The 13,149-nt window shown below is 40.0% G+C and overlaps 1 protein-coding gene across 8 annotated transcripts in view; it reads right to left on the bottom strand.

Moving 5' to 3' along the window:
- The window catches only part of ralgapb (Ral GTPase activating protein non-catalytic subunit beta), a 143,325-nt gene that overhangs the window by 40,663 nt on the left and 89,513 nt on the right, over positions 1-13,149 (bottom strand). For all 8 annotated transcript variants that reach the window (XM_060836570.1, XM_060836572.1, XM_060836573.1 and 5 more), the window contains 4 exons: positions 4,240-4,373; positions 2,423-2,605; positions 1,858-2,009; positions 881-1,068 (listed from right to left, as the gene is read on the bottom strand). In XM_060836570.1, coding sequence (XP_060692553.1) covers positions 881-1,068; positions 1,858-2,009; positions 2,423-2,605; positions 4,240-4,373 — 657 coding nt within the window. The remainder of the gene's footprint in view (positions 1-880; positions 1,069-1,857; positions 2,010-2,422; positions 2,606-4,239; positions 4,374-13,149) is intronic.

Below are 13,149 nucleotides of genomic sequence, written 5' to 3'. Positions count from 1 at the left end.
CAGTAAAGTAGGATTTTCATTCCTTCATTGCTTCGTTTCCTTGTTTACCTATTTAGAGCTACATTTATTAAGTCTGCACTTAATCTGCATTTTCACACTGTGGCCAATGTATGTCTTTGCTTTCATCACAGATTTTATTTTTGAGCACAGCCTCCATTATTTTCTTGGAATTGCTCTCTCTGAAATTATTAAGTTGAATATTGTCTTACTGCATTGGATCATTACAAATTCTGTTAGAGTTAATCATGGCTGAGCACTGGCACCCAGGGATGTTACTACATTGACTTCCATTGTGCTGCCCCAGTGTTTTTCTAAGATTCCCTACAGTGTGGAAACAGGCCCTTTGGCCCCACAAGTCCACAACGACCCTCCAAAGAGTAACCCACCCAGATCCATTTCCTTCTGACTAATGCAGCTCACACTACGGGCAATTTAGCATGGCCAATTCACCTGACCTGCACATCTTTGGACAGTGGGAAGAAACTGGAGCACCTGGAGGAAACCCACGCAGACACTGAGAGAATGTGCAAACTCCACACAAGGCTGGAATCGAACCTGGGATCCTGGGGCTGTGAGACAGCAGTGCTAACCACTGAGCCACTGTGCTACCAGCCTCTTGTAATTACAAAGTTGAGACAGAAGTTGGATCTTGTGCTCCCTCCAGTGCAGTGGGCCCATAGAAGGCCATGAACCAATTCAGACCTTGAAGAGTTTGTACTAAGTTGGTTAAAATAGTCTTAAAGAAAGATCTTTAAGCTTCTGCCAATGTCAGGGTTGAGTTACAAAGAGAAGTAGGCATTGTTTTTGAGTAACTGAAATTCCTGCTCCTTAGCAAATCATAAATACAAAGCACTGGATTAGAAAGAGATTGTGAACTCACTCTGATCATTGCCCAGTGGCTGCTCTAACATTGCTAAGATGATGCTGTTATCCAAGACAAAGTACCGGAAATGGTTCTTGCTGGTTGACGTCAGCCTGGAGTACTTGATCAGTGTTTCTTCATTGAGAAGACTGCATGGTGAGGCAGGGCCACTTGGAGAAGGGAATGCTCCAAGCAACTGCATTATACTGAAAACAAAAAAAATCAATAATATCCATTATATCTTTATATACACACACCTATTTGAAAAGCAGCATACAAGTTAATATAAATCTACATTAATAAAAAAAGCTTAACCTTAAGCAGCCAGCATTGTCAACAAAATTCAGGTCTCTTTGGTCTGACTGATCTCATCTATTTTTAGCTCTTCTATTAAGACATAGAAAATAACAACAATCAGAAAGAACTTGCATTTATATTTGCACCTAGTATTTCCTTAGGATGTCACAAAGAACTTCACAACTAACAAAATGCTTCTGAAATGCAGTCACTAATGCAGCACAAAATTGTCTCAGTTGTAGGAGGTGGCCATTCAGCCCATCACAACGGTGCCAACTCTTTCATCCAACATCTCACTTACTCTATTCTCCTGTTTCCTTCACTTAACCCCCGAGCCTCTTCCTACTCAGACAGCAGTCTAATTCCCTTCAATTGGCGTAGGGAATACAGTAATATTGGGAAACTCAGCACTCAATGTCTATCAATCGAAATGAAATTTTTCTCCTTTGAAAATTTTTCATGTAGAATGTGGTTGTCAGTGGCAAGACCAGCACTTACTGGTCCCATTTCACCCATCAAGCCACTGGATAGGAAGCTTGATAGAATATTTCATATTTTCATGGTTTTATTTGCCAGAGTGCTGTTCTAGTTTGGGACTGAGATTAAGTAAGGGTGATGGCATTCCTTCTCGAAAGAATATCAGAGAATCACTTAGAATTAATTTGGGCAGTATTGCCCTGAATTAAGCTATGTCCTACCATGTCAGTGTAGCCTCAGCAGCATCCTTTACTCTCATCGAAGCAGGGTTTGGTTCCTTATCTCCCTTGTACCGCACCTCCTGATCGCTGGTTTTAGACTTGCTCCCCGAGATTCCCAGTTCAACAATCTCCAGCACCTCTATCAGACAATCCTAAGAAAGCATGAAGATTGTTAGACTGAAAGAGACAGACTTCCTAAGTTAAGTCAACCTCGTGCACTTCTCACTCAATCTCTTAAATGGGCCAGATTAAATTTTCAGTAAAGGGTGTTGATGCAAGGCACATTATTTTGATTATTCCCTTCATCTAATGTCAAAGTTCTAATCTTTGTTCCGACTGTACAGTAGGATGAAGTTTCACTTGTGATTTTCTAGCAAATCTGGGACATCTTTTGGCTTTTGAACTTACAAGTGTAACACTGAATAACAAATCCCCAACTCGAGATGATGATGGTTGGTTTGAAGAAGCAGAGCTGAGATGAGAAAGGGGAGAATGAAGGGCAGGAAAGACTCAACACATCAAACTACTATTAAAGCCCACAGTAAGATATGCAAACCAAACATACCTTTTCATTTAGCATATCCGGATGCTCTGTGAGCCAGACACAGAGACATTGGAAGGCTGCAACAATCATGGAGTGCAGATCTCGGGAATGAAATGGAGCCGGTCTGCTACATTGGTGCACGATGTAACTGCACACTGAACTAACTGCACGTTTTCGATCTGTTGAATCCACGCTCACTTTTACCTGTTTTAAAGAACAAATCATTTATATCTGTTTTGGAGATCATGAAAAGGATTGCGAGCAAGATCAGGAAAAGGAGGCTGAAGTTGGTGAAGCTGTAAAGGAAAATCTATGTAAATAAAAATGTTTCTCCAGGCTTTTTAAAATCTAGAAAAAGCAATGAGAATGAGCCTAATCCTCTGCAGCAGCTGGTAACTGGCATGGTCATGCGATAGGATGTCCTTCTTGATTGCACAGGCAGCAACTGCTGAATAAAGTACTCCAAGGGGGCTGATGACCCAAGAAAGGAAAGGCCCATCCCTAAACCCAGACAGCTACACACCCTGTATAAACCCCCAAACCCACAGTCATACTGGCTTTCGGCAAAATGTCATTAAAGCCTGGTGAAATGGCCCCTGATATAGCAGCCGAATCTTCAAATTTGCTGCTCCCTTTGTGGTGGGAAGCCTGTCTGAAGCCATTTTTACTGTCAGTAAAGTTCTCAGAGTGGGTCATGGTGAGGATTGATCAGGAAAGGAGCACACTCCACTTTCCATCATGTACCACCATGTGGGGCTAGTGAACCTCTCTCCAATAAGAATTGAAACAATATTGCTTTGAATTAACCCAACTGATTCCAGCGCTGAGTTGAGTGCATTTTGATTTCGCCCCTTTTCTTGCTTCGTCACCTAGGAAAATTCTGTCCATTTGCTCATTTTAATTGCTTTATTTAGATTTCAAAATCAGTTCTAACAATATTGTGAAACTCAATGCCACCATAAACATGCCAGCCCACTTGACTGGCACCCTAGTTTTTAGATGCCCACAGAAAGTAACTTAAGTTTTGCTTTCTGATTGATAAAGGAATTCATTCATCACATTTCTACTTTGTGTCTTAAATTTTCTCTCAGTTTTCCTTCTGGATTTGAGTCAAATTGAAACATGCGCCTTTTATCTTTTGTGTATGACAGATTGATGGATTTAAAAACTGCTCAAAGTCCTCATGGTCCCAGAGATCCAAAATGATCATTTGTGCAAACCAGCACAAATTATCTGAAGGAATTTATCACTTGCAGAACTCAGATATATAACTATTGTGCATTACTGAGACGCGCTTTTCTGGATCACCTCACAATATTAATGTGCTGAAAAACCTTGTTTTAAGAAAATGTTCTTGACACCGTAAGAACGTGGACATCTTACGAACTGGGCAGAACTTATTTGAATGTTTTGAGTGTACAACCTACAGACCCAGATTTTCACTGGCATGGAAATTCATTTGACAAGTTACTCATTTGTATGATAGGCAGAACATCATTTTGGCTTGATGGAAGCATCATGTTAGTCGTAGCTTAAAAAGATAGTTTTACCTATTGCTCATATTTTGAGAAATATCAACAGAAAACTATCTTGAATTTTTTTTTTGTACAACTCAAACCCACTCATTCTTTGGATCTCAAAGAGCAACATCATAACCAGCAATTCTTTACAATTTGAAGACACTTCAACTAAAAGACTCTGTTTTTACCTAACAACTCTGAGTCTTTCCACTTATAACAATAGCTTGTTTAATATGTTCAAGTGGTCAGCTGTGTCCACACTCAGTTGGTTTGTTAAATTAAGTATAAAATAAAAATAAAATTTAACCACCACTGTACCTTGGCTAACCCGGAGAGCAATTCAAGTGCTGCCAACGAGATGCTCATGTCCTGTCTCCATTGGGAGTTCAGTCGCTGTGTCACCAAATGGATACTGCGAATCAGTAGTCCCGATGCTGTATCTGTATGAAGAGCTATGATATAACCCCAATACCATATACCACGGGGAGGGAAAACAACTAGGCATTAGTAACTACAAGCAAAGCAATCAAAACAAGCACAAACTCACCACCCATGCAGTAAAGAACAATCAAAAAGGAAAACTGCTCCATCCCAGTAGCAATGAGGCTGTGTTGATTTGGTAGTCATTAACAACAGCAGTAGAATGAAAGAACTCAAGTCTTCATATCAACAATGTGGGACAAAGTGTAACATTTTACAGACCAATTTTGCACCAAATAGCACAGATGGAAATATAAATGCAACTTGCAGGGCTGGTTTGGATAAACATAATTCTTTTGTCAGAGAAAAAAACTTTTCAATCCAGTGTTCAAGAGCTCAAAGGCCCGAAAATGCATGATTGAAGATGGCCAAAATCATATTAATTACCCCCATCGTTTTTCACCTAAACGATTACACAGAATGATTTAATATTGTAGGAATGAGTTGTTAACAGTGAAACAAAGGGTGGGGAATTTTGTGGAAATTGAAGGGTACAGATAAAGTATTTCAAAAGTTGAGCAACAATAATATTAATAAGGGAATAGGCACCCAGTTCCAGGATACGAGCCTGGCTAATAACCTAATAATAAAAAGACTTTGTTTTATAATGAGAATGATCCCTCCCTAAGCCAAATCATGGGCCAAAAACTTCACTATAATCATTGTCTGACAGAATCTTAGCTCCAAGAAATATAGTGAGAATTCAGTGCAGGAACACAGGAACTGGAGGAAGCCAATCACTCCTCAAATTTAATCCGGATCTTGCACGATTTGCATTACAATTCTTATCTTTGGGAATTTCAAAACACTCAAACTGGTATTCTCAGCTGTGTGACCAGTTACAATGAAAGTGATGCTATGACCAGAAAAGGTGCCTTGCTCTTGTTCACAACCACTATTCCTCTTCAGATTTCCTATGAAGGAGTTTACTCATCTGCCTGTTCCTTCGGGGCATAGTTTCACAGGTGGCAACTACACAGGTGGCCAATATTTATGTCTTTGAGAAGGAAATGTGACTATGGAGAACATCATAACAGAATTAGGCATTTAAGCTATATTGAACAGATTGTTGGGCTGTTACTGGTAGAATGGGATGAAATGGCCTAAAGGATGATCATTGTGGAGTCTAATTACAAGCTGCACTCCTTCACTGCAGAATGCACCAATTCAAAAAAATTAGACTTTGGCTAAATTATTATATGCTTTTCACTGGACAGCTCCAATGTAATGTACCAAATATCCCAATCAGAATGCTAGCAGACATTTTCTACCCAATAATAATGGTGATTTGGAAGTAAAACAATTGTCCTAAATGACAGGTAAACATATACAGCAGTCAGTGACTGTACATTGTTTATATGTAGACTTGTGTGAACAAGTAGAAGAACCATCAAGGTACTGTTCAGTAACAACACAGCAAATGATCATGATAATTTCAATATATGTTTCTGATAGATATCAATAATAAATCTTTAAAGTGTTTCATAACAGATTTAAAGATCAAGACAATACATTTTGGAAACCATTCTATAATTGAAAGGTTACACTTGCTTTAAAAACTTTATTTTCAGGGATATGGTGGGAAGGCTTGCCCACTTGAGTGTGAATTTTAAAATTCCCCCTTTTGCTTGATGGTTGGTAAGTTCCTTTCTAAATAAGGATGTATCAAAAATATACCAGTGTCAGAACTCTCAAAGGGAGAAGGGAGAATTGAACATCTTGACATCCAGTGGATCATGCTCGTTCACATTACTACCAGACTTCTATCAATGGGTCATTGTATCACGCACAGTCGGCAACTTCAATAAAGCGTGTGGGACTGAAACGGGAGAGGTAGGCTCTGGCACTATATCTGGTGCCATACACACAAGAATTAGGAATAGGGCATTCAGCCTTGATTAATTGTTGTCACTTTATCATAATTCAATGCTTAACTTTATATCAAAGGGACTGTTTTGATTGTATAGATGGAAATGGATATGCTGGGTGCAGGTTAATGAATCCAATGTAGTCCCACACTATGGTGGGAAATGCTTCCAAGCAGTTGATGACAAACATTTGTGAAAAACATTCCAGTTTGGTGTGAGTATTTCACACTGCACATATGTGAAAGATTTGGACAGGAAGGCAATACCTTCAAACACAGCATGCAAAGGATGTGTGTTCCCAGCAGCAAATTATTCCAAGAATTGCAGTTGGAATTGCCATGGAAAGATGCAGTCTCAGGGAATTCTGATCTGATCAAATTTTGTTTTTGTTGGAAGGGATAGCACGAGATGAACATTGAGAAAGTTTTATTGTTGCGTATCTTGGGTTTTTAAAAGAGTGATATAAATGCAAAATATTTGCTGCCCTCTCACTTTAGGTTTTATTTTTCACACCAACTTGGAAAGGCCGTATAGGGACATTCAGATGGAATGCAATCGCAGTTAGGCCTGATATAAGCACCACCCAGTTAGACCAGGCACAAACCAATAAGCACATAAACATGTATACACACATTTCCAGCTACAGCCAGTATGTGCATGCGCATGCTTATGCATTTTCAACTAGTTCTGGTACAAGTGCACCCTTGTTGGGGGATACTAATTAGAAACAGGAGTCCAAGCAGATTTTGTCCTAAGCATTCCAGAAAAATCACATCAATCTTGTCCTCCTTCATTGCGTTTGAACTGCTTGAGGGAGGGGGAAGAGAGATCTTGTGGTGCAGTGGTAATCTCTCTACCTCTGGGGCAGAAGGTTCACAAACCCCACTTACCCCTGAGGTGTGTCATAATAAGTTGATTAAAATCTCATGCCAGAAACTCTCAAACCTGTATTCAGCTAATGACCAAATTATGGGAACACACAGACAAAATAACATTTATATTTCAACTTGAATTCCTGTGGTTCATAAAAGTCAATGGAATCTGTATTGAAACACCTCAAGTCACACATTACCATCTGAACAGCCTTTCAGTTCTACAGAAAGCCAGCAATAGTCAATTAATAGTAAAATGAGCCCAGAACCAATCAAATTCAATTAAGTCATCATGTATTTAGCACCATACTATTTCATGAAAAAGATTTTATAAAGAGAGTCAGAAATGATAATCACCTGGGTCCTATGCTTCCTAGGCATTTTGATTTGGACTTATCCCCATTTCTTCACTGACATTGGGTCAAAATCCTGGAACTTGAACCCTGACAGCATTGTTGATGGCTCCAAGCCCCAAGGTCTGCAACAGTGCAAGGAGATAGCTCACCATCATCTGCTCCAGGGCAATGAGGGAAAGGCAACAAATGCTGGCTTAACCAACACTATTTAGATCCCATTAACAAATAGAGAAAGGTCACTGAATAATTTAGGGACCCTCTTGTGGCACACAGTGATAGTGCCAATACCCCTGGGACTCAAGTACCACTTGCTCTGGAGGTGCTTAATACTATCTATGAACAAGGTAATTAGAAAAATAGGTTAAATTAAAACCATTAAAAGTATGCAATGTTGGTACAATTCCATTTGTGGTCCAAGATGTTAAAGGAATGAATAAATGTTCTTCTTCTTTCCATCAAACAAAAATAATCTTGATTCTATTTGTTGAGGTAATATTTAAATTAGTGCAACAAAAGTTCTTCAACCTCTGTTTCACACAGATGCAGAGGATTGACAAATCTGGGACAAGGGGCTGTAAGTAATGCCCAGACCCCCCAAAAAAGTTAGCCATGAAGGCAAAAAGGAATCCACATGTAGCTAGTGTAGAAAGAACGTAAAATTTGGAATGAAAAAGCAAAGTAAAACAGTTAAAGGGATATAGATTTATTAAGTGCCAATCAAATACAAAGCATTATTTAAAATGTGTGTATACTTTGTACTCTTTAAAACAGGAAATTTAATTTGTATGGTGATAAACACAATTGACATATGAATTCGATTTGACAAATAGTTTTCATGACACAAATACCTGGACAACCTATTGGGAAGGGAGACATACAAAACAAAGAACAAAATTAACTCAACATGCAATAGTACAATGCTGTTTATATATATGTTACATGAAATGACTATTTCAGTTGGTCAGTCATTTCAGGCATTTTAAAATTTGTCATGGAAAACATTCAACAAGGAATCGGCATTCACAGAATTCTACAAGTCAGTCTCACATAATTGGACACTTTCTTTAGTACAGTTGATGCAAACTACTTTCTCAACTAAGAAAGTCAAGATGGTGGCAGGGGTGGGGGTGGGGGGAATTAGGCGAATAAACCTGATACAGGCCCTTCACAAGAACAATCACTAGACAGTTTCAAATATTTCTGAACCTGGTATGAAGTTGTTGGCACTGAGGCGGATATCCAGTTATCCGTTTAGCACAGTACTGGGGAGAGGGGTTAGCACTAGTTCAAAGGGGTGAGGGAAAACTTGTGCACACTGGTCAGAATTTGACCCTCAACTAACATTGTGCAAAACATTAACATGCAATTATTATTGCTGTTTGTGAAAGCTTGCTATATAGTGAATGGTTTCTTACAAAACAATGACAATTATATTTCAGAAATTCCTCACTGGTTGTGAGGTTATAGAGTAATAGAGTCATAGAGCACAGAGGCAGGCCCTTTGGCCCATGCTGACCAAAATGTCTATCCACACTAACTCCATTTCCCTGCACTTGGCCCATATCCTTCTAATCCTTTCCTGTCCATGTTTTTATTCAAATGCCTTTTAAATATTGTTCATGTACCCACCTCAACCATTTCTGCTGAAAGCTCATTTCATATGCGTACCACCCTCGGTATAAAAATGTTGCCCCTCAGGTTCCCTTTTATCCTTTCCCTCTTACTTTAGACTGATGCCCTCTAGTCCTCTCTTACCCAACCCTGGGAAAAAGACTGAGTGCATTCATCCTATTCATGCCTCTTGTGATTTTAAACACTGCTATAAAGATTCCCCATCCCAGTCTTCAAAGCTCTCCAGAAAAAAGTCCTACCTTGTCTAACCTCACTATAACTCAGACCCTTGAGTTCTGCCAACATTCTTGTAAATTCATTTTGCACTCTTTCCAGTTTAATAACCTCCTTCCTGTAGCAATGTGACCAAAACTGAGGATAATACTTAAAGTGCAGCCTCATCAACATCCAGTATAACTGCAACATAATTTCCCAACTTCTATACTCAATGCCTTGACTAATGAAGGTCTGTGTTCCAAAAGCCTTTTTCACTGCCCTGTCTATGTCCCCACTTTCAGAGAACTGTGCACCTGAACTCCAAGGTCCCTCTGTTCCACGACACTCCTTAAGGCTGTGCCACTCACCATGAAACCCCTACCTTGATTTGACTTTCCAAAATGCAAGATCTCACACTTTTTTTTAGATTAGACTTACAGTGTGGAAACAGGCCCTTCGGCCCAACAAGTCCACACCGACCCGCCGAAGCGCAACCCACCCATACCCCTACATTTACCCCTTACCTAACACTACGGGCAATTTAGCATGGCCAATCCACCTGACCCGCACATCTTTGTGATTGTGGGAGGAAACCGGAGCACCCGGAGGAAACCCACGCAGACACGGGGAGAACGTGCAAACTCCACACAGTCAGTCGCCTGAGTCGGGAATTGAACCCGGGTCTACAGGCGCTGTGAGGCAGCAGTGCTAACCACTGTGCCGCCGCCTATATTAAATTCCATTTGCCATTTCCCAGCCCACTTCCCCAGCTGATCAAGGTCTTGCTGCAATTTCCGATAACCTTCCTCACCGTCCATGATATCACCTATTTTAATATCATCTGCAACCTTACTAACCATGCCTTCTATAATCTCTTCCAAATCATTGATATAGAGAACAAACAGCAATAGGCCCAAGGTACTCAGCTAGTCACAGGCCTCCAGTCTGACAAGCATCCTTCCACTATTACTCTCTGCTTCCTACCAACAGGCCAATTATGTATCCAATTTGCCAGTGCCCCCTGGATTCCATGCGATCTAACTTTCCAGAGCAGGTGACCATGTGGAACCTTACTGAAGGCCTTACTGAAATCCATATAGACTACGTCTACCACCTTTCTATTGTCAATATTCCTGGTCACTTCACCAAAGAACTCTAACAAACTTATGATGCATGATCTCCCATGCACAAAGCCAAGTTCTTTTGAATATCCTTAGGCTAAAAAACACGCTTTATAAAAATGTAATCTCTCTTCCTTTTTAAATTGAGAGAAATGCACACTTTGATTTTGTTAAAGCAAAGATAACGGGGAATAAGAGCAAACCAGGAGAATGCAGGACTGTGGGTTTAATGTAAGGTTCTGAGGAATATCCGTCATAGACATATGCCACTAACTCTGTGCATTTTGGCCAAGTCTGTTCACTGAGACATTTGCGTTGAGCTCGTGGGTTGAGGTGGTGTCCACAACAAACTAATTTAATTAATTCCAGGTCATCTTTGAGGCTCCAGTCTATTCATGTCTATGTGCATAGAGTCACAGAAATGTACAGCACAGAAACAGAGCCTTGAGTCCACATCATCCATCCTGGCTAGACATCCTAACCTCATTTCCTACCATTAGCCAGCACTTGGCCCATATCCTTCTAAACTCTTCCTATTCATATACTCCACGCAGATGCCTTTTCAATGTTGTCATTGCACCAGCCTCCACCACTTCATCCGACAGCTCATTCCATACACACACCGCCCTCTGCGTGAAAAAGTTGCCCCTTGGGTCCCTTTTAAATTTTACCCCTCTCACCCTAAATCGATGCCCTCTAGTTTTGGATTCCCACTCCCCTGGGAAAATACTTTATCTAAGTACCCTAACCACGCCCCTGATGATTTTATCAACCTCTAAAAGGTCACCCCTCATCTCCGATGCTCCAGGGAAAATAGCCCCAGCCTATTCAGCCTCTTCTTATCGCTTAAACCTTCCAAGCCTGGCAACATTCTTGTAAATCTTTTCTGAACCCTTTCAAGTTTCACAACATCCTTCATGCAGCAGGGAGACTAGAACTGCACACAGTATTCCAAAAGTAGCCTAACCAATGTCCTGTACAGCTGCCACATAACCTCCCAACTTCTATTCCCAAACCTTGTGGCACACCTCTGGTCACAGACCTCCAGGATGAAAAGCAACCCCTCCACTACCACCCTCTGTCTTCTACCTCTGAGCCAGTTCTGCATTCAAATGGCTAGTTCTCCCTGTAATCCATGTGATCTAACCTTGTTAACCAGTTTACCATGAGGAATCTTGTCAAATGCCTTACTGAAGTCCATATAGCTCATGTCCACCACTCCACTCTCATCAATTCTCTTCATTACTTCTTCAAAAGACTCAATAAAGCTAGCTTGGGCTGCAATTGTTACTTGGCAGCCTTGGTATCTATGGTCTCATCACAAGAGTGCTCTCTCAGCCCCACCCAGTGTGTGGTGGAGGAATTCCTGTGCAAGGGCTAAGATCCATCTTTGTCAGGTCTAAGGAAGCTGACAGCAGTGTGATGGCAAGGTCATGGGTTCAGTCTACATGGAATTTAAACAACTACCAACATGCTAAACTTGGTTTTCTGGAGATTATTCATGATCAGAATCTGCAGAAAAGCACAAGTGCAATTTTAATAGTTTTAAAATGAGCATCCTTAGCTTTCAAGTCTGTTAAGTTTTAGCAGATGTGGAAAATGAATAGTTCCTGTTTTCTTTCAGGGGTCCATACCACATTTAATGTTATTATCTGGGGTCTCATTTAAATGTCACTAAACTTTTAAGTTAAACAGAGTGCTGATTAAAAAAAAAGCTGATTTAAAAAAATGAATAAAATGATAAAAGATAAAAAGGTTACATCCTTTAAGTTAGCAGGCGTTTCTTGAAAGGGAAAGGGTAACTCAGCTCTATACAGATACCAAATGGAAGAGGAAAATAGCATACAACTAAATAATGGAGCAAAAGGTAAGACACAGTGCAATGAAATGTGATTTTAGATGGAGATTTTTAACCCAATGTAGGCCTTTCATATTATTGTTGCTTTCTCTAGGCCTTTGATATTTTTGCTGTCTCTAGAACAATTAAAATTTCTAAAACAATTAAAAATTGGGAAAAATGGTTTCAGCACAAAAGAAAACGTTGTTATTTAGCTAATGGAGTGCAGCCAAGAAGACAGAAGTTCTTATTGCCTTCCTTGTCCTGTTATCAGATTTGTGAAAGGGCAAACTTGGATACAATGCATTTGCTTTTGTTATTGATAATGAAAAACCATTCAGCATAAAGCAGTTTTAAACATAATCCTATATGCTCAAATGATTTACCTCTGTGGGACAGTTCCATACTATGATAAGCAAGGTCACTCCAACACAGACTTCAAACATGTTCTAATATCAACTAGACAAAAAGACATGACCCTCTCTCACTAGTATCCTTACATACAGATGAGGAAGGACACCATTTTGACTGGAACAACACATCCATCCGAGAACAAGCCAAACAGAGTCACACACAAGAATTCCTAAAAGTATGGCATTCCAACTGGAATTAAAAACAAACACATCGACTTGGACCCCATTTACCACCCTTTGAGAAAAAGAATAGGAAATTACATCACCACAGGAAGTGATACCACCAACTTAAGAAAACCTAAACACATAAATAGAAAGCAGGTCACAACACTAGTGTTTCACCAGAGACTCACTGAAGATGTTACCTAGTAGGGTGACAAAATGTCTGAAAATGAATCTTCCAGCTCAGCGAGCAAACCTACATCCAGAACCTCAACCTGACCAATAAATCTTC

The sequence above is a fragment of the Hemiscyllium ocellatum genome, chromosome 15, assembly GCF_020745735.1.
Source record: "Hemiscyllium ocellatum isolate sHemOce1 chromosome 15, sHemOce1.pat.X.cur, whole genome shotgun sequence".
Taxonomy (NCBI): Eukaryota; Metazoa; Chordata; class Chondrichthyes; order Orectolobiformes; family Hemiscylliidae; genus Hemiscyllium; species Hemiscyllium ocellatum.
Note: the sequence above shows the minus strand (reverse complement) of the source record. Positions and strands in the feature narration are given on the sequence as shown.